At 49.1% G+C, this 19,347-nt stretch overlaps 1 protein-coding gene across 6 annotated transcripts in view; it reads left to right on the top strand.

The window, feature by feature from the left end:
• FRMD4B (FERM domain containing 4B) overlaps positions 1-19,347 on the top strand; it is a 106,882-nt gene that overhangs the window by 50,548 nt on the left and 36,987 nt on the right. For all 6 annotated transcript variants that reach the window (XM_082768596.1, XM_082768597.1, XM_082768593.1 and 3 more), the window contains 4 exons: positions 1,662-1,754; positions 4,987-5,071; positions 15,990-16,046; positions 17,081-17,103. In XM_082768596.1, the coding sequence (XP_082624722.1) occupies positions 1,662-1,754; positions 4,987-5,071; positions 15,990-16,046; positions 17,081-17,103 (258 nt within the window). The remainder of the gene's footprint in view (positions 1-1,661; positions 1,755-4,986; positions 5,072-15,989; positions 16,047-17,080; positions 17,104-19,347) is intronic.

Here is a 19,347-nt window from a genome sequence, read left to right on the forward strand (position 1 = left end):
CTTCCCCACTCTGCACTTTTAATAATAACAAAAAGGATTTGGGTTTATTTTCGAAACAAATAGCTTGTATTGCTTTCCACATTAGTCTCAATGCATTATCAACGAGTTGTTTAAACCCAAATGTCCTGAACTGTGAAATATGAAGGTAGGCTTCCTGTAAACAATTTTTCCTTTTGCTTGCCTATTGCTTTTAGATATACAACCTATTCTACAGCCTGCCAAAAAGAACTACAAAAGCAGCAGATGTTGTAAATGCCCAACTCTCCCTTCCTGAGCTGTGCTGCACCCCCTGACAGCTTCTGTGGTGGCTGCCTGTTGTGGGCAAGGTGCTGCAGCCAGAAACCTGCTTCTGCTGCTGGATGGAGGCAGCTGAGTTGATGGAAATCTTTGCTGTTGTTTAGATAGATCTCTCAGAATTGCCCCAAAATGCTTTCCCAGGTGTGCAGGGTGCAGCCCAGCAGGGTGTCAGCTCTCAAGGGCTGGCATCTTCAGCAGTGTTACCTGACAGCTCCCTGAAAGCGCAAAACAGCTGAAGGTAGAGGGAGAAACGGATTTGTGCATAAATATCGCCCCTAAATAAACCTTTTCTTGTCCAACGAGAATAATACTAGTCCCTGTTGCTCTCTCTGCTGCCACTTTTATGGTGTTTTTCATGGGAGCTTCTACCTACAGACCACATTGAGCTGAGTTTGGGGTCACCCTGAAGAGGCAGCACTGGCTGCTGGGGCTTACAGGGGTTGTAGTAGCCACTCGTCTCTGGACCCCTTACTGCGGCAGGATATTATTAAGTTGCTCTCATCTTGAGTATTTTTGCCACATCCTTGTCTTTTCATCTCTTCAAGACACCTTCCAGCTCTTCTATAAATCCCTTCAGACTGCTGTTCACACACGGCTTTTTCAAGAGCTGCCTCAAAGTTCTGCTGGAGGTCTTTGGTTGCTGGCGCTCCCTCGTGGCGAGCTGCCTTAAAGTGCTGCCAGTGGATTAGCTAAGAGCTGTTGGCATCCCCAAAACCACCTGTGGGACTCCAGAGGCTCCCTTGGGTGCGCAGGGCTTGGAATGAGCGTGTGGCCTCTGGAGGGCACCCATGCTCCGTGGCTGGGCAGACCCAACATTTGGGGGCAGCAGCAGGCTCTTGGGCTGCTCTGAGGCTTCAGGGTCATGAGGGAGGTTACTGGGGCTTGGGGGATTTAATTTATTATTTTTATTTATCTTACTTTTTGTTTATTTATTTTTATTTTGTTTCCAATTTCTTTTTCTTTTTTTTTTTTTTTTTTTTTTTCAATTTGAAGAGGCCAATTTTAGAGGCATGCAAACTGCCACCCTTTGCTACAGATCAGATCCCCCTGCTGTGCACGAGGAGTCAATGGAAGTCGCCCCATTTATAGCAAAGAAGGGTCTGCTTCTTTTTCTGGACATCATATTATGGCTTTTGTGCTACAACTGAAAATACAACTGTAAAGAGTGTTTCCTAATGTTCAAAAGTGAATTATGTCAACATCTGAAGTTAGGGAAAGAGGAAGGAATTTGAACTGTTTGCCTGCTTCAGAGCTAAATTTTGCAATTTTTTTAAAGTAATGCTTGGAGTAAACATGCACTGGAAAGACCACATTTCCACGTTTCCCTTCCTACTTGTAACCATCCCCTCAATCTGTTTCTGCAGAGGTCAGAGCGTCTGGCTGCAGCTGGACCACAGAGTCCTGGATCATGACTTGCCCAAGAAACCAGGTCCAGCAACTTTGTATTTTGCTGTTAGGTGAGTAATTGTTTCCAGAGAGAAAACAGTACCCACTTGGTTCATTTATCTCCAGCGGTTTTTGTTTAAAGGAATGGATTAGTGATATAGGAAATAAATGTCAAACCGATACGTTATTTTTAAAGGGTGACTAAGTCCTAGGTAAGTGCTGCATTCTTTTGTGTTTAGCTATGAAATCAGGTAGTTTGGAACCTGCTACTTTTTAAACTGGTACTAGCACATTGTTCCTTTTTGTTTGTTTAAATCACCCCCTTTTAAAATCTTTTATTTGTCTGACTTGTCTTTAATAGTGCTATATTTTGATGCAGTTTGTTTAAACAATCACACTTTTTCATGTTCTTATGTTTACTTAAGGTTTGTCAGCACTTGAAAGGGATTGCTTATGGCTTCTTTGCTCACACAGCTTCAACCAGTCCCCAGGAGAAAATAAAATCCCTGGCAAAGGGATGATTTTGGTCAAAGTAATTGCATTACTTTAGGACTTCTGCTGGCAAAGCTCTGCTGGTTAGGATGTGTTTTTTTCAGGCCCGTAACAGACAGAGCTGTGCTGGCAGAAAAGACCAAACGTCATATTCTTAGTGTTGTTAGAGTTTATATTTTTGTTTTCTTTAGTCTGTGAGGAAAATGAGAGCAGACTGACCTCATTCACTTTCCCTATCAAGATTTATGCCTTGTGTGCTTAATTACCTGAAGCACTTCCAAAGCAGAGCCTGTTGTGCAGTTCGGTCAGTTGGCACCATTGCCCTGCCACGTCCTCTGCACTCTAGACACGGAGAGAAGGGTTCCACCAAGTGGCACTCTGTTTTTGCTGAATATGTGCTTATTTGTGATGGAGTTAAGTGCTTCTCTTCCTCCCCCCTTCTCCACTTTTTTCAGGAAAGGGAGGGGAAAAAAAAAAAAACATTTTAAAAGGGTTGATGGTCTCCTCAAAGTATTCGCTGTTTGAGGACCTACAAAACTAAAATATATGACTGGACATGGTCCTTTCTATGCCTCCTACCCACTGGGGGCTACCATGACCTCACACCTGAGCTGTCACCTCCTGGCAGTTCTGTGGTTGGAGCTGATGTCGTTGCCTTGTGATGTCCAATTTTGCCCTCTCCATTGCAAGATGTTCCTCTGCAGGACAGGGTGTGTAGAGACCTCGGCAAGAGTTAATGCGTGAAGAATGGGCCTGGGAAGATCAACTTCTAAAAGCTAATTTTAAACTTAACTGCTCCAGGGTGATGAGATCCAAAAGAAGCAATTGGGAGCCAAGGAAGAGGGCGGTGAGCAGGAAGCCTGTGCAGAGCAGGAGGAAGATACAGGAAGAATTAGCAATGTAAAAACTATCTTACGGTTAAAAAATAGATATTCCAGCAGATTCAAAATGTGCAGCACTGCATTTTGTCACAACTCTTTGCATAAGTGACTCCAGGCCTTTGCTCAGTGGCACAGGCCTTGGGTGGTTGGCTCAGACGCTTATCTCGTGTGAGCACATGTGCCTTGTCAGAGTCTATTCTTTACTCAAACTCCCATGGGAGCAGCTGAAATGCACAGTTGGAGGCTGGGATGGAGAAGCACAGCAGGGATGGGAGGGACAGGCGGTGTGCAGGTGATGGGCAGCGAGCACCAGCACACCTCTGGCCGTGCACAAGGTGACCCCGCTGGATGCAGCTGCAGGGCAGCCCTTGGTCTGAGTGAGTGGGCATGGACTGGAGAGGGGATACCAATTCTTATGCTTGCATAAACTCAATCCAGTCATGTAAATCTTTCATATGGCACACTCAGCTGCTGAAGAGCTGTACGATGCAGGTTTAGGACTTAGAAAAATATCCTTCTAGTTTAAAGGATGCTGACAGCATCAGAAATAAAAGGAGAACGCTATATTTGGTTTTGAAACATGCCTGTTGTCCCACGAACATCCTTATCTCTTTGCTCTGGTGTTCTCCATCTGCACTGCACTGATAAGAGCATTCAGCTTGTGCCACGGAAGAAGTGAAGCACCCAGATCTGCCCAGGAGTGCTTCCCCTAACTCGGGGGCTCCCACCACCTCCTGCTCTAACAGCTCTGACTGGGTGCTGCTCCTTTTCAGAGCAGGAGACGCTGCCCTGCTTATGAGGGCAGCAGTAAGCTATGACTGATGGTCTGGGCTGAAAAAAACTGCAGGTGCAAAGCAAGGGATCGTCTCTGAGCGTGGCAGGCTGTGTGGGCTGTGTTAGCCCTCCTGGCCTCCCGTATCACAGGCTGGAAGCTGAGAAGCCCTGCTGGGGGCTGTGCTGCTGAGGTGGTGGTGGTTGCCCCAGCCCTTTGGCTGCAAACAGAAGTGCACCTTCTTCTGGCATCATGCGGGAGAGTCTGGATCCAATCTGTGATGATAATGAAGCACAGGCATTCTGCTTTTAAATCCTAAAAGGATTTAAAAAAAGCTAAAGAAGGATTGACAGGACAATGTTCCCACAAATTTGTCTCCTTAAACTGACTTGGCAGTTCCATGCTCCTCAAATTAGAGACGTGTTTTCTCTGCATCTCTGTGTCTCAGCGCTGCTTAGTTTGATGCCCTGAGTGAGTCAGAGGTGTGCAGACAAGTTGTGTGTGGCTTGCAGAGTGCCAGCTGTGTGCATCATGTTTGGCATAGCTGTATAACATGTATAACACAAATCAGGACACATCTGCCAACCTTGGCTGGGCCAGAGCAGCCAGTAATGGAATTGCTTTATTTGGTTGTGCCTCTGCATCACGTTGCTTGTTTGTTTCTATGTGAACTGTATAACCGTAAATCTGTTCTGGTGGCAAGTTGTGCACAAATGTCAGAGGCTGGTGGGTTGCAGTGGGATTAGCTACTGCTTTGTGGGGTGCTGGCTTTCCATTTTTCCATTTCCATGAGGCTGTTTCCCCAACCTGTAACACCCAGTTTTAAGTTACCTTTTCCATTTCTGTGGTTTTGCCTGCATAGGAGGGATGGGGTTTGCTGCTTTAAACCTCGACAGGGTTTGCAAATGAGATTAGAAGTCGTCAGCTACCTGTGATGCGTTGAACAAAAGGAGTTTTTTTGTTCCCTTCATGCTGTTGACCCACAATTTTCTGCTTGTTCCCTCCTAATAGGCAGGAAATGAAGTGCAGTAGCTTGTAGTTCCTCTGTACCGCTTTATTGCTGGAGAGCATAAAGCTGAGGAAATCAAATGATTTGGGAGGAAGATGAAACCTATTCAAGAAAGTAACTTTGCTCTATTTATTTATTTTTTTTGTCAGGTTCTACATTGAAAGCATTTCCTTTCTCAAGGACAAAACGACGGTGGAGCTGTTCTTCCTGAACGCCAAGTCCTGTGTGCACAAGGTAAGGCTGGGCATCCTTTGGAGCTCCTTGTTGTGCATCCCCTTCTATTGCTCCCCACACCACTTGGATGGTTCTGCTGACTTGCTGAGAGCGCCATCCTATTTCTAGATCTTACCGACATAAAAATCTCAGCATGCGTTCTCTCCTCCTCCACTTAAACACTGATGCTGCAAGCAAATGGATAAGGATAATGATGGCTTCTTGGTCGTGTTTTCACAACCCTGCTGTGTGCTCACCACACTGAAATGTCTCAAATACTCGAAAGCTTTTAAGTTGTTTGAAATCTGGGTTGTAGCTTTGCAGGTAGGCTCTGTCCCGGAGTGACATATCCCTCTACATGCTGCGTGGTAAATGTTTAAGGAGGAAGGTGAGGAAGATCCTATGCTCTGGTTCCTAGTTTCATGATTTTGTACCTTAGTTGCAGATCGTGGTTAAATTAGTCCAAGGGTCACTCTGTTCTTACAACCTTTTCTTGGAAAACAATCATTTAGTGTTACGTGTAAGCTCAGCATAGCAGGCCAAAGTTTTCACCTTTATTATGTTTCCTATTTTAGAGAACTCTCATTCTGTATCCAATGTTCATTATTTTATGGTAGGATCAGAAAGCTTTCACAAAAAGCAGTTAATGGCGACGTTGTGACTGTGGTTTGTGCAGGAATTGCTTTCTGGAAGAGTGGAGGAGACTTGCACCTTTTCACAAAATATTCAAGTTTTAAAGAACGTTTGAAAAACTTGGGGCCTCACTAGTTACGTTTCATTAAAAGCAAATCTCCATTTGGCATATTTGCCATTTTAAATGAAGGGTCTTGGCAACCTGTAATGAGCCTTCCAGGGAACACTGGAGCAGTTTGGAAAGAAAACAAATTTTGGAATTGGAAAATGGGAATGGTTTTAGTCCTGGTATGGGGAAAATACCCCTGCCCCAAGAAGCAGTCTGCTATTGGAATAAATACTAGGTGCACATCAAAACATTCGGGTGCAAGTGGTGCTTTTATGTAGATGCATAAAGCATAAGAGAAGTAAAAAGGGAAGCATGAAAAACGCCCTCACTGATCATAGGCATAAATATGTCATCAAGCCAATAGAGAGTCACTTCTGGCCCAGATAAATATTATTCAAACAGCACAACTTGGTCTTATTGAAACGAAGTGTTGATAGCTGGGAAGCGCTGATCACGCGCGGAGTGCTGCAATAAGCAGGCTGCATCACCCCGTCCAGTTCGGGGCTTCGGGAGCAGGGAGGCTTGCATGAAGGCTGCTTGATTTTCCCCCGTTGCTCTCCGGGAGTGTGCTCTAACCAGCAGCAACGCAAGTGCCAGCTGTCCCCAGCAGCGTGCCTCCTCCCAGCTGCTTCCAGTGATGGTTTTGGGCAGGGACAGCCTCAGAGGTGATGACTGTGTGTGCCCTGTCCCTGCCGTCCCCTCTGGTGGGAAGGGGACGAGACCCCTTGCTGCTGCCCGCATCCCCTCCACCTTGGGATGTGCTCTGTGAAACTGCAGCTGGTTTGAGGTGCTGCAGCTCTGAACTCAGAGTTTTTTCTCCTGCATTGCACAAACTCAGGAGGGGAGCCCTTCTCCCCCTGCACACCCAACACTACAGGGCCAGAGCTCTCCGTGTTTCTCTTGGGCTCTTAACTCATCCCCGCTGCGCTCTGTGTGTCATGTCAGCTTGTGCCACCGTGGTCCTTGCGTGCCAGCAGCACTCTGCCTGGCACCTCAGCTGATGTGGAACATGGTACATACACCGAGATGGCCAACATGCACGGGGAGGGATGTGTAGCAATGGGAACACAGGTGGGTGGGAAAGTGGGTAGGACTCAACCTGTTTATTTAAAGCTTATTTACTTTCAAGATGTTTGCTTGGTTCAGTGGCTTTTAACCTTCGAATTAATTCTCTTTCAAATATTTTTCTACCCCACACGGTAAGCTTAAGGTCGCTCTAGAGTTCAAGCGGCGTGATGTGCACATGAGACGGATTCTTGTGGATCCAGCCCATGGGATCCAGACAAAAGGAGGCACAAAGCACCCCGACTGCAGTGTGCGTGCTGGCGCTGTGCTGCAGCCTCCCTGGTCCGTGCTGCGGGGCGCAGCATCAGCTCCCTGCATGCAGATCCCTCACTACACTGAAGCAAGTGGCTGCTGCTCGCTAATGATGGCGAGGAATGTTCCCTGGCACTGCGCAGTCGTTGATCCAGCTTGGGCAGTTCAGACCTGCCCCAGCTTTGCTTTTTTTTTTCCCTCCTTGCTGCATTCAGAGTGAGGAAACCCCAATGCACCAAAAAGTGGCACCCCCTGCCCAGTCTGTGTGCTCTGCCGTGCTCCTCAATGCGCAGGGGTGTGCTGGAGAGCGCAGTACCAGGGCTGTGTCCTAGCCCCCATCCTTGCTTGAAACCTCTGCTCTGTGTGGGTCGGGAATGTGCTGGAAGGAGAGCTGCTGCAATACTGGGGTGTGGGAAGGCCTGCAGTAATAAGATTGCTTAAAAGCCCGTCATGTTTTTTACCTTCACAAAGCCACTTCCAAAGTCCTCATGATGTCCAGCATTGCTGGGTCCAGGCTGCTGGGCAGTGTGTGTTGACTGTCCTGCCCCGCATTACTCCAGAGAGGTTTTGCTTGGGGCTGAATGAAAATTCAGGAACAAAAATGATAGCATATGATATATATTTATTATGCTAATATAGTTTACAGAATTTATATCTTATATAATGGAATAAAAAGCTGAATTAAAGTTTTGAAGCTGGAGAAGGCTGACTTAGTGATCTTCAGTGAACAGCCACTCTCTTGTTCTTCCTCACCTTTCACCTCCAGATTCCTGCAATCCTTTTCGCTCCTTTCTGCAAGTTGGCTACCACACTTCCCTAACAAGGGTTTGAAGAATCTGGGGCTTGCACATTTCACAAATTCTATAGTCACTTTGGCAAGGGAGAGACAACGTAGACAATAAAATCTCTGCTGCCAGAAATATATTTCTTTCTGCTCCTCACCCACTCACCCACCTCCGAGCTCTTCTGTCAGAGCTCCTTTGTACCTCTGCTGCCCTGTGCCATCCTGTACAGCCCACCTCGTTCTCTGCCTGTTCCCGTTGCCTTGCCCTCATCCCCTGCAAACAGCTGGGCAGCCAAGGAGACCCCTTTGCCCTAAGCACTGAGGACTGGGGCTCTTTTCTCTTTTTGTAGATCATGTTTTGCTAGTGCTGGAGCTCTGCACCCGGAGCAAAGAGAACTGCCCGGCGCTGAGCTGCGAAGTTCCCCCACACGTGCTCCGTCTTAACCCACCTCTGCGTCGGCACTTTCCTTCTGTTGCACGGTGTAATGCAACACCGCTTCACACACCTGGAAAATAAACTTCCTCTGTTGGATTTGCCAACACACTCCAGCTTTGCTGGCCTTGCCCTCCCCGTGTCTCACCGCTTACGAAGCCGAGCGCAACATTCACTGTTCCGCTCGTGAGAGCGCCCGGCGTTTCCTCATCGCTGCTGCGTGCACGCGTCTTGGCCTCCAGCCTGTGCAACGAGTGCTGCCAGCGCTCTCGCCCTGCCCTGCTTTCATGTCGAGCTGCCCATTTCTTCCCCGCTCCGCTGAAGTCCTGTGGCCATCGTGGTTCTGTGTGGCCGGGCCAGCTGGCTGGCTCCTGCGCTCCAGCATCGGCGCTCTCTGGGTTGGAGCTTGCAGAAGCCACGTCTGCTGCCAGGAACACCACGGGCCGCTGAGCACGAGCTGGGAGCTGCTGAAGCTTTCATCTCCAGGGCTGCAGAAGGGCCTCTCTGACTTGGTTATAAGCTTGGTTATCCACATGTGTTTGGGAAAGTGCAGTGAGGGTGCTTTCTGTTCATCTGGGCTCTCTTTTCTTCCATGCCTCTCTTTTTTTTTTTAAGGCTTTGAGAGCTGCTGCCTGAAAACCTTCAGTGGTGACAACCTCAATTTACAGGCTTGCTTTCCTGTCACCGAATTTAAGAAGCTGGGTTTAGTTTTACAGTGATCTCTGAAATCTTCTGTGCAGCTGGAATTTAAACAGGGAAAGTCCAGAGCTTGGTTTCAGGTGAAATGGGTATCAGAAGTGCTGTTTGCGCAGGGACAGGAGAGCTTTGTAACACGTTTGGTATGTTACTGCACAGGGCCCGGCCGTGGCTGGGACACCCTTAAAGGAAGTGGGTAGGAGCCGGTCAAGCACATGTTGATGATAAATTTGGAAAGATAAATTTGTCTTTTCTTTCAAAACAGCCAAGTTTGGAAAACTAACACCCTACTTGGCTAGCGAAGCACTGTCAAGTTTATTGTGCATTAGAGCTAACCTCCTTATAGCTCCGCAGCCATACGGTTGACTCCTTGCCAGTCCTTAAAATATGTTCTGTAAACTAAGAGCTTGGTCAAGTTGGCCGTGTTCCCCTTTTCCTCTCTCTATGTGTGTGTGTTGGGGGATTTATTTATTTAATTTCCCGTTCGTTTCAAGGACGTGCGAGAGTTGCTTTAAAAAAAGAAAGAAAAAGCTAAAGGAAATGAAAGTTTTTGGTGGAGTCTGTAACCGTGATAGCTTCGTGAGCAGCGATGCTTGTGAGCCCTTGGCAGCCAGAAGACCAGTGCTTACCAAGAGGAGCTGCTGAAACAGCCCCCTGGTGTGAGCATAAAGCCTGGCTGGCTTCCAGCTCGCGGAGAGCAGAGTGGTTGTATATTAGAGAGCTCTCGAAAGGTTTATAGCAGATATTTCCTAATTCTCCCCCATCTCGAGGGACCGGGGAGCGTTCCCATGCAGCCTGTAACACGGTATAGCCTGATCCTAGCCAACCCTATTAAAATACGCTCTGTCTGTTGCCTGGGTTTGTCATCCTGCTCCTGGAGATGGCCCACGTGAAGCCCAGGATGAGGTTCGGCAGGACCAGCTACCCTCTTCTCCACCCTGGGGGCTGTTGTTATTTGCTCCCGTGGGTGCTGGGGGCCACCTCCATGCCCTGAGCCCCTGGTGGTGTGTGAGCAGAGGCGAGGGATGCAGCAGAGCTATGCCTGTGAACGCAGTGTGGCAGACTTGTCTTTTGGCAGGAGGGAGAACCCCAAACTTCTGGGAACTGGTGGATCTCCCCAGGAGCCCCATACTCACCAATACCCTGTGAGACCTCCTACTGGGTCACACTGGTGGCTTGGGGAGGTCTTGGCCACGGTGTGGGTGTAGTCAAAGGACTCCGCAGCTGCTTGCAGAGGCTCTGTGCTGGTCTGAGGCTGCCTGCTGTAAGAGGTGATGGTGCCCCAGCCCTGTTGAGGCTCTCGATGGGGAGGTGGAGCCGTGTCCCAGGTGTATCTGGGCCGGCCCGTTGCACGTGAGGATTTAGTTGTCAGCCAAAGCTTCATAACTCACACCTCTTGACATGGTCACCTCCTTCTGAGCCAAACTGCCGGCATTAACTGTGATGGAGAGGTCTGCACCTTCGATCTTCTGGCCACGGGTGAAGATGCTGTGCCACCCCAGCCTGTTCTGGCGTTTGGGTGCTGGGTATCTCGCTGTGGTGTTGCAGCAGGAAAGAGAAAGCCTGTGATTATCTGGCAAGAATCACCAGGCTTAATGTATATCCTGGCTCACAGGGAAGACTTTGTGCGTTCTTCCCTGTTCTTTGCTTTTTGCTTTTACATTGTATTCATGCAGGGGGAAAAAAAGCAGCAGCAGATGACTGGGGCCCTGTTGCGCTGAACTGCATCGAGAAGTCTCTGAGTTACCCCTAGACAGTGTCACTGTCCCCAGGGGTTCATGTCGGTGTTGGCTAAGGTACAAAGCACAAAGGAGATGGGGTGAGGATGACTGGCAACCACAGTGAAATAAAGGGTGTAACAGAAACCTGAAGCTTTCGCTCCCTGCGAGGTGACACCGGGCAGCAGTGACAGATTTTTTTGGCTGGCACGGCCTGAGCCGCTGAGCTGGGCAGTTCCTGCAGGGAAGAGCTGCAGCATCCAGGGGACCAGCAAGGTTTGGGGCTTCAGATCCAGGAGGGAGCAGGACTGCGATGGGGGTGCTCTGTGGGGCAGCAGGGACTGCAGATAACCCACGGGGGATGGAGAGGTGGCTGCAAACGCCTGGCGTCAGAGCAGCCCCTGGCGGTGTCGCTCTCAGGTCGGAGGTTGTTTGCTTGCTGCCTTGTGTCTCCTCGGTGTAATCGCTGCTCAGAGTGAGTTGCTGAGCTTGCCTGACCTACTTCTTCCAGGGCTGCTCTCGTTTTGTGGTGTAACAGGTTGTGTGTGGCCCAGCAGAGGCCACCTTGCTGCCATCTCTGCTCCCATGGAAGCCTTGAGCTCAGGAAAGACACGAAGCTTTTAGCTCTGCGGGGACCTGACCTTGCACCTTTGGGTGCTCGGGACACATCTGTGGGCACCGGGGCCCTGGTGGGAAGCTGCTGCTGCAGTGCTGGGTGAGGGCATGGGAGCTGGCGTGGCTTTGTTCACTTGTTCTGGGTCCACACCCAGCTAATTGCCATCCGCAATTTGACAACGTTCTTGGAGACGTTTGGTTCCTTCCTTTTCCCTCTAATTGCACCCTTTCAGCTTTTTTTTTAATCACCTTTCAGAAATCACAGGTAATTATATTCAATATTGTAGCTGTCTCGAGGCTATTCAGGCATAGTGTGGATTTTGGGGGGTATCTTGGCTTAATACAACTTTTTAAGAGGTTGGCTTGAGGGAAAAGGTTCTTGAATAACTCAATTCTCAAATCTTCACGTGAAATGTTGTCAGAGGGCACGTAACCTCCAGAAATTAAAGACTGAAGAAACCATCAATTTTCATTTCTTGCTCTGGCTCTCAGGAGTTAAAGATGACAGCTCCTGTGTTGCTTTAAAAAAATATCCTTTAAACAGCCTAAAGACTTGCTTAGCACAGTTAGTGCTCGTCTGGCTATCGTCATTGTTCTGCGTTTTCATCGGGCTTTCAGACGGGTATCTCTGACAGTTCCCGTGTTGATGCTGTGTCTAATGAGGGCTCGCTGCTCTATTCATCACCAAGCCTTGTGATTTTATCACATTCATGAGCCCGTTTCAGTGCAGGCAAAGACTTGAGCTCCTGTCTGAACCAGGGGCTGAATTCTGCCTGTGGACACTGAAGGCAAGAGTTGTTTTTTTACTAGCTGTGGAGATATTGCTGGATTCCTGCTGTACACTCACTGGGCTGGGCATCTGCTCCAATCTTTTATTATTTCGACGTCTGTCAGGGTGACAAAGCCACCCCAATCCACTGGACCAAACGCACTGTTTAGATAAGCCGGTGGCCTTTTGGAGAGCTGCGTGAGGGGGTGAGGCTGTCTCCTGGTTGAAATGATTGGTCCCTGTGCAAACTCTAATTGAAAAATATCAGTTTCGTCCCTTCCCTAGAGCTGCACCCTCTGTTCTGTTCGAACTTATTTACATCTAAAATGCCGAAGACTCGGATTTCATTATCTGAATTGCATCCATCTACTTAACCTCGTGCTAGTGACCTTATTCCCACGTGGGACACATCCAGGAACACCTTCCATCTTCAACACAACCACAGGAGTCTTCGCTGATCTGGCTCCCAGGGCTGCACCTACTTACCAAAACCTGCACTGAAATTCCAGGTTTTGCAGGTGAACCTTTTTACAGCCACTCTTCCCCGTTTAGTTTTGAAATTGGAAGTTGCTGTTAAAGCAGGGCTACAACAGAGCCCCCTGTTTGCCAGCCTGGGAGGCTGAAGGATTGTTCCAAAATCACAATATTGTCAGAGAGAGGAGAGAGCCCTGGTCCTGTGTGAGTGATGTGTGTTGCTGTACGGGTCTGTGTCAAGTCAAAGGCTGTCCAAACTCCTTGACAGCCCAGGGCTGGATCCCATTATAGCGATGGCTAATCGGGGAACCAGATGGCAAATAACATTATATTATGATGGAAAATAATCCCAGGCTCTGAGGGAATTGTCCAAGAGACTGTCAGTTGTACAGCATCAGTCTGTTAGATAAAGGCTGCTCTGGGATCCCTTGCTTGAAATCTCTCTGCTCCTCAGCTACTGCGTGCCCTCAGGTCAGTCCCTTCCCCTCCGTGTCCATCTGTCCTTTGATTTTAGCCCCTTGAAAGGTAGGGGTTCTGCTGATTGCTCCTTGGTGTTTTTTCTTTTTGGGGGTACAGTTACTGTATGGCGATACCTGGTGATAATTAGGTTCTGTCCAGCCTGTACAAAAAGGCTTTTTTAGAGCACTTTTAGGTACCGGTGTGGACAAAACCTGGGAATGGCTGTTTGAGAGTGCAGGGGAAAAATAAGTAAAAGTTTTAAGTTCTAGCATCAAGGTGGGGATGCTTACACAGAAAGTGGTTTTGGCTGACCTGCTGTGGTTGAGTGTTACCAGGCGTGTGTGTTTTGTAGCATCAGGTATCCCAGATAAAAGGGATGGGGAAGGTCCTCCAGTGAAGACGCCTTCAGCGTCTTGTTTAAAACAGGCCAGGCTGTGGAGGACTTCCCTACCTGCTCATTCCTAAACGCAGCTTTTAAGCAAGCACCTCTGAAAGTGAGGACGCCGGCTCTGTGAAACCCTCCTGGTGAAAGCAGTGACCGAAACCGCGCCTCCCGAAGGAGGGAGGCCTCTGTTCCGCCTGTTGAAACCCTAAATGAGGTGGTTGGGGAGTTCACTTTCAGTGTCCATGGAAATGCCATAGCAGCCCGGTAAAGTGACCAGAGTTCCCTGCAGCTTGTATTTAGGACCAAGCAAACCAACGCGTAAGAGCAGCTTCGTAATTACCGTGGCTAATTAGTTAATGTTAGGGATAGGCTTTGAAGATGAAAAGCGAAGAGGTGTTCAGTTATTAAGTCTCCAACACCCCTGTAATGCCAGCAGCAGCTCTCGCTGTGGGTCAGCAGGGACTTGCAGCTGAAGTGGCTCACCCAAACGCTGCAGAGTTTTCCTTGGAGCCTGCAACAAAGAGCGGGGGCCCTTTGATGTGAGGATTGCATTTGGCTAGGTAAATCTCTCCCTGAGCTTGTTGTAGCATAAAGGTGATGAGCCCCATGCAGCCGATCCTGCCTCGGGGCAGGGAGATGGTCTTGATGAGCTTTTAAAGTCCCTTCTGGCCCCGTTTTCCCTGATTTTGTGGTCCAGGGAGGGCTTTGCTCAACTGGAGCTTGTTTTTCCTGCTGGGCAATGGCCTTTTCTCAAGTCTGGGTTCCCCCCTATTGGTGCAGAGCATGGTGCAGGGAGGACTGGTGTCCCGTATCCTCCCCACCACTGCTTCCTTCAGAGGCTGTTTGAGCAGATGCAATTGAAGCTAAATTGAAGCTAAAAAGGCAGCTGAGATGTGCATGACAAAGACTAACCTGCTGCAGACCTGGAAGTAACAAAGTGCCTTCATCTTGCACCTACGTGAAGACCGACGGGGCTGCGAACCTTGCCTTTTCTCCCGAGCATCTACATTAAAGAGATCTGAAGGAAAGAAGAATTTGAAGCCTTTTTTTTTTCCCCCTCTCCTACGTTGTGATGTGCCCCTCCTCTTCTAATAAAATGTCTGGGAATGCTTTGGAGGCTACTTCTGCATAGCTCTTGCCACACCTGTTGGGAAGGGGAAATTCCTCGGAGTCTGCCCTCCCGGAGCCGCCCCGGGGAGCGCTGCTGCTGGAATGTTTTATTGACAAAGCTGGCAAAAAACTTCCTTTCCATGAAAATTGAATGATTTATTTGCTCGCTTTTGAATTTTCTCTCCGTGGGCCAGACCTGCAGCTGTAGTTAATTAGCCCAGCTCCAGATGTGACTTAGATATTTAGGGATGTCATTTCCCTGCATCTCCGTGAGTCTGTAGGTCTTCCTGCTGCCCTGGTTTGGGCACTATTTCAGCTTTCGGTCTGCCTTGTCCCTCATTCAGGCAACAAATCCTAGGGACAGGGCTGTGTGCTGGGGTCTTGGTGGCAGCGGGTAGGCAATCACGTGCGCTACCTTCACTTGCAGAAGGGTAACAAGAAAAAAATCTGAAAATTCAAGGGATGGCTCCTGGGCCAATTCTGTGCTTTACGGGTGGTTTGCAGGGTGCAGTAGGATGGGATAGCTCCGACAAACAGAGCTTGAGTTGCAAGTGTGTTTCCTTTACTCTCCCAGTCCTATTGCTGGTCCCAGATAGAACCAAGAGCAGGATTTCTGCTTGCTAGAGACTGACCTGGAAAGATTGCACTTAAGATTGCAAACTTAAAAAAAGAAGGAAAAAAAATACATGTGTACTTCTGATGCTTTAGCATTTCTCAGCTGCACACCTCTGAAGGCACCGAGCACGTTGTGCTTTCAGGCCGTGACTGCAAGACTCTGCCTGGTTTTGGAGTGGGGTCAAGAATTGAGCTTTCCAGAGTGGGAGGCTGTAGAGCTCCTCTGAGCATTGCAATAAAACGCATGTACTTGCAGGATTTGGAGGCTGTAAGATCTCCAGACTGTGTGTGGTAAAAGAAAATTAGTTATAATGGCCTCGTGATTAATAAGCAGCGTTTATCTAGCATCATGGGTGTGCGTACCACCATCAAAACAAAGCCGAGGTCTCTGCCTGGGGGAGGTGGTGTGCTTAGAGCCATAAATACCTGCACTACAACCTGCTCTCTTCACGGCCAGTGCTTTAAAATGTGCAGGATCAGGTACCTGGCGGGGCGTGTGCAATAAAACACATTTAGAAAGCCAACACGCGATGGCATGAAAAGAGAGAGGGGGAGAGACTGGGGGAGGTGGGAACGGACACCCTGTGTCCCTGTGCGCACAGCAAGTGTTCACGGAAGGGGAGAAACAGTCCCGGGGCGGCGAGAGGGCTGGGACTTGCTCGGAGCCTGGGCTTCCCCCCAGCTGCTGCTGGCAGAAGCGATGCTGCTCGCCCAAACCCTGTGTGACCAAACCCCGGGTGAACTTCCCTCGGCAGGCGGGCGTCCCAGGGGGCGGGGGGTGCGGGGCTCCCAGCGCTCACCTTCTCCTCTCTCCGTGCACAGGGGCAGATCGAGGTCGAGAGCGAGACCGTCTTCAAGTTGGCAGCCCTGATTTTGCAGGTAAGCTCTTCTTGCTCGTGCCCGGAGGCGCACGGTGGCTTTCTCCTATCGGCAACTCTGCAGCTTCGGCATGTGCAGCCCCTTGACTTGTTAGCTCAGCTGCGTGCTGCCTTTTTTTTTCCTCCACTCTATGAAGACAAAACCACGCGGTATAGTTCATATTCTCTGTAGCTGAAGAGGGGGAAAAAAATGCTACAAATGTTGGGAGCTGTTTTTCTTTTAGGTTAGGCGAAAAAATGTATATTTGTGGAATTTTAAGTTGGAGGAGTGAAGGAAGGAGGAAAAGTTCATCGGGGAAGTAATTTATTTGTGCAGGTTTCTATCCAATGTATCACTCTTTTAATTTAACTGTGTGCTAGAGATCTGGGAAGAAAGAGAAGAGTATGATACTGTAGCTAAAACTTCTCTGATGCCTGTGAATTTTTCTTTCAGAGCACATACTTTATACATCTATTATCTTAAATTATGTTAACTTTTTCTCCCCTTCATCAAGTTGTGTTGTCCTCAGACTTAAACTTTGGTTATTTACCACCTTCTGTGAAATAAATATCTCCTGTTAAAATGTTGGTTGTGTCCTCCCTCCCACACACACACACACTGTCGCTGACAAAATGCTCCCGCAAAGCTGCAGTGCCTTGATCTGCCCGAGCTGCTTCCATCTGAAGCGAGCACAGTTCCTCCCAAAAGATTGACCTGCTCGTAAAGCCGACCTTTAGCTGGGTTTGGTCAGCCAGAGAGAGAACGGGATTTCACTTCTCATGCAGTAAAAGAGATGTGGGATTTGGATCGTGAAATTTATCCCCCTTCTAGAAGCAGAATTATTTATGGTGTAGGTGGATAATCTACAGCTGGAAGCGTAAAGGGCCAAGTCCTGTTCCTGAGTGCATGCAGGCAGCCTCTGGGCTCCGCATGAGTGGAGCTGAGGTCGGGATCCAGCCAAAAAGCTGTGGGAGTGGGGCAGCGAACAATGCTGGGAAAACCGAGGAGTTTTGAAGAGATCTTGTTTTAATTCTGTCACTGTTTTTCAATTGTAGGAAGCCAAAGGGGACTATTCCAGGTAATAACATTTTCCTTTCTAACCCTAATGTGCTTGATGGATGTGTTTTTGTTGGTTTGCATTGTGTTTCAAACAATCAGAAATGGGGGGGGGGGGGGGCGAAGTCCAGCCGGGAGCAGCGGCTGCAGAAAGCAAAATGCACCGCTAGGCTGGACAAAATCTGAGTCCGCAGGGTGAGTAAGTCCTTCTGTGAACACGCTCTGAATCAAACCAATTTTCAGGCCATCCCTCTCCGCTCTCCTCCCCAAATGTGCGTGCCTGAGTGGGACGGGGAGAAAACAGCCTTGCAGCTCGGCTCCAACCCTGCCCGTGCCCCTGCCCACCCGGCAGCAGCGCGTGCAGGGGGCTGTGGAGCTCGCCAGCTGCCCACCGAAGTCAATGAGCTGCTTTCTTCTGCAGCTGCCCTGGGGCCTCCCCCTGTGCCCGCACCTGACCCAACACTTGTGCTGTGGCTGGTGTGCGAGCCGCTTGCTGCGCTTTGGCTGTTTGAAGCTGCGTCCTCCCAGGGTGCTTGCCCTTGGAAATCGCTTTCTGCGGGTTCACCTCCACGCACTGGTTTGGGTAACCAGCACTGGGGGCTGTAAGGGGAGCTGGGGTCGCACTCGGAGCTGTTGGAGCCCGGGGAAAAGGCCTTCAATTAGAAACAGCTCGCTAAGCAAATAGAAATCCAAAAGGTCAGCTTTGGTTGCGTTAATGTTTTACTACTTGCTGAGTTTCTATAGAGGAGGAGTGATGTGTTTACACTTTTGCTGCCACAGCTCTCCTGCTGCAACAGACGGGTTTTGAGAATGCTCAGCAGAGAGCTACCTGCAAAAACACAGGCCGTGAGTCACACCTGGCTGCCAAAACCTGCAGCAGGGACATCCTCTGCTCTTCCTGCCGCGTGTGGTTGTCAACTCAGTGCCAGTTCTTTGGTCCGAGACCCCTTCTCCAAGTGCCGATCCTTCCTCCACTGAAGGACAGGCTTTGTGTGAAGTCCATCACCATCTCCCTCTGCTTTTTGTTGGTGTGCTGTGACGCCTGCAGGGAGGAAAAGATGCCCTTGTGACTAAGATCAGCTGGCTGGGCTGGCTCTGCAGATGATTTCTGTTCCTATTCATGCTGTGGACCTGCTTTGTGACCCACAGGATATTGCTTATAGCCACAACGTGCTGCCCTTTTCACCAGACAGACTGCTCATCTTGCCTGATTTCACAGTGATTCCCAAAGCTTTGCTTAATTTAGGGACAGAGAACTCACGTTGCCACAGTTCACTTGTCAAGAAGTGACTTGTTAAGCTGCAGCCGCTGGTGGCGTGGGCTCTCTTAGCCTGGTACAAGATCTCAAGAAAAGAGGTTAAGGTTAAAACCTACCTTTATAGTTAAAACCTCCCTTTTGTGGTTTGAACTTAACTCTGACTCCTTATCACTTGCAATAAATAGGTTTGTAAGCATTGCTTCACCTGCACAGGAACAGTGTACGTCGCTATTTCACATGCCTCAGCTGACAGGTTGGAAGGAGTGTGTCACCTGTGGTTACCTTCAAAAGTATTTAAAGAAAATGTGAGGGAAGAGGTGTGCTACATGACTGATCTCCTTTTCCACGTGCAGCTCTTCCCAGAGTTGCCTCTTGCAGGAGATCATAGCTGTGGCAATTGCTTTCACTGTATTAAAAAAAAGAAAAAAAGTTATGCCTGCGTAGCAAATGAGCACAGCCAGCTGTCCCAGCCCCCGGCAGTGAAGGAATTTGATTTTACATATCACAAGTGGTCATTTGGACCGCTGATGATAAAGCACGAGCTTAATTACCGGCCTATCTAACAAAGATACTGTGTGAGTGCTCTCCCTGGCACACGCACCGCTGGGAGCAGGGACGCGGTGCTGCAGCCTGCCCGCCCCTCGTGCCCTGTGGTTCCTCCGTCTGCGGTGCCTCGCTGCGATGTGCTCCCCGTGCGCTATCATTTGGCAATTCCACTTTGAGTCACTTTCTGGAATGCGGCTCTTGCACCATTTCTGCTTACGTGAGAACAGCCTGGTTAATTTTTTTTTATATGTAGGATTAGTGCTGAATGAACTCCCGTAGATACAGGAATCGCCCCAAGTCCTGGAGCTTAGCGTGCTGCGAGTTAAAAAGGGCCAGTCCAGGCAGCGCTGGTGAGCTCTGCTTGTGTCACACACCTCCTGGGAGCTTTTTGGCAGGCACACATCCCTCATGCTGACTCCGGGTGGGAATACACAGACTGGTACCAGGGTACGAGTGCTTTAA

The sequence above is a fragment of the Aythya marila genome (genome assembly GCF_965140915.1).
Source record: "Aythya marila genome assembly, chromosome: 10".
In the NCBI taxonomy this organism is placed as follows: Eukaryota; Metazoa; Chordata; class Aves; order Anseriformes; family Anatidae; genus Aythya; species Aythya marila.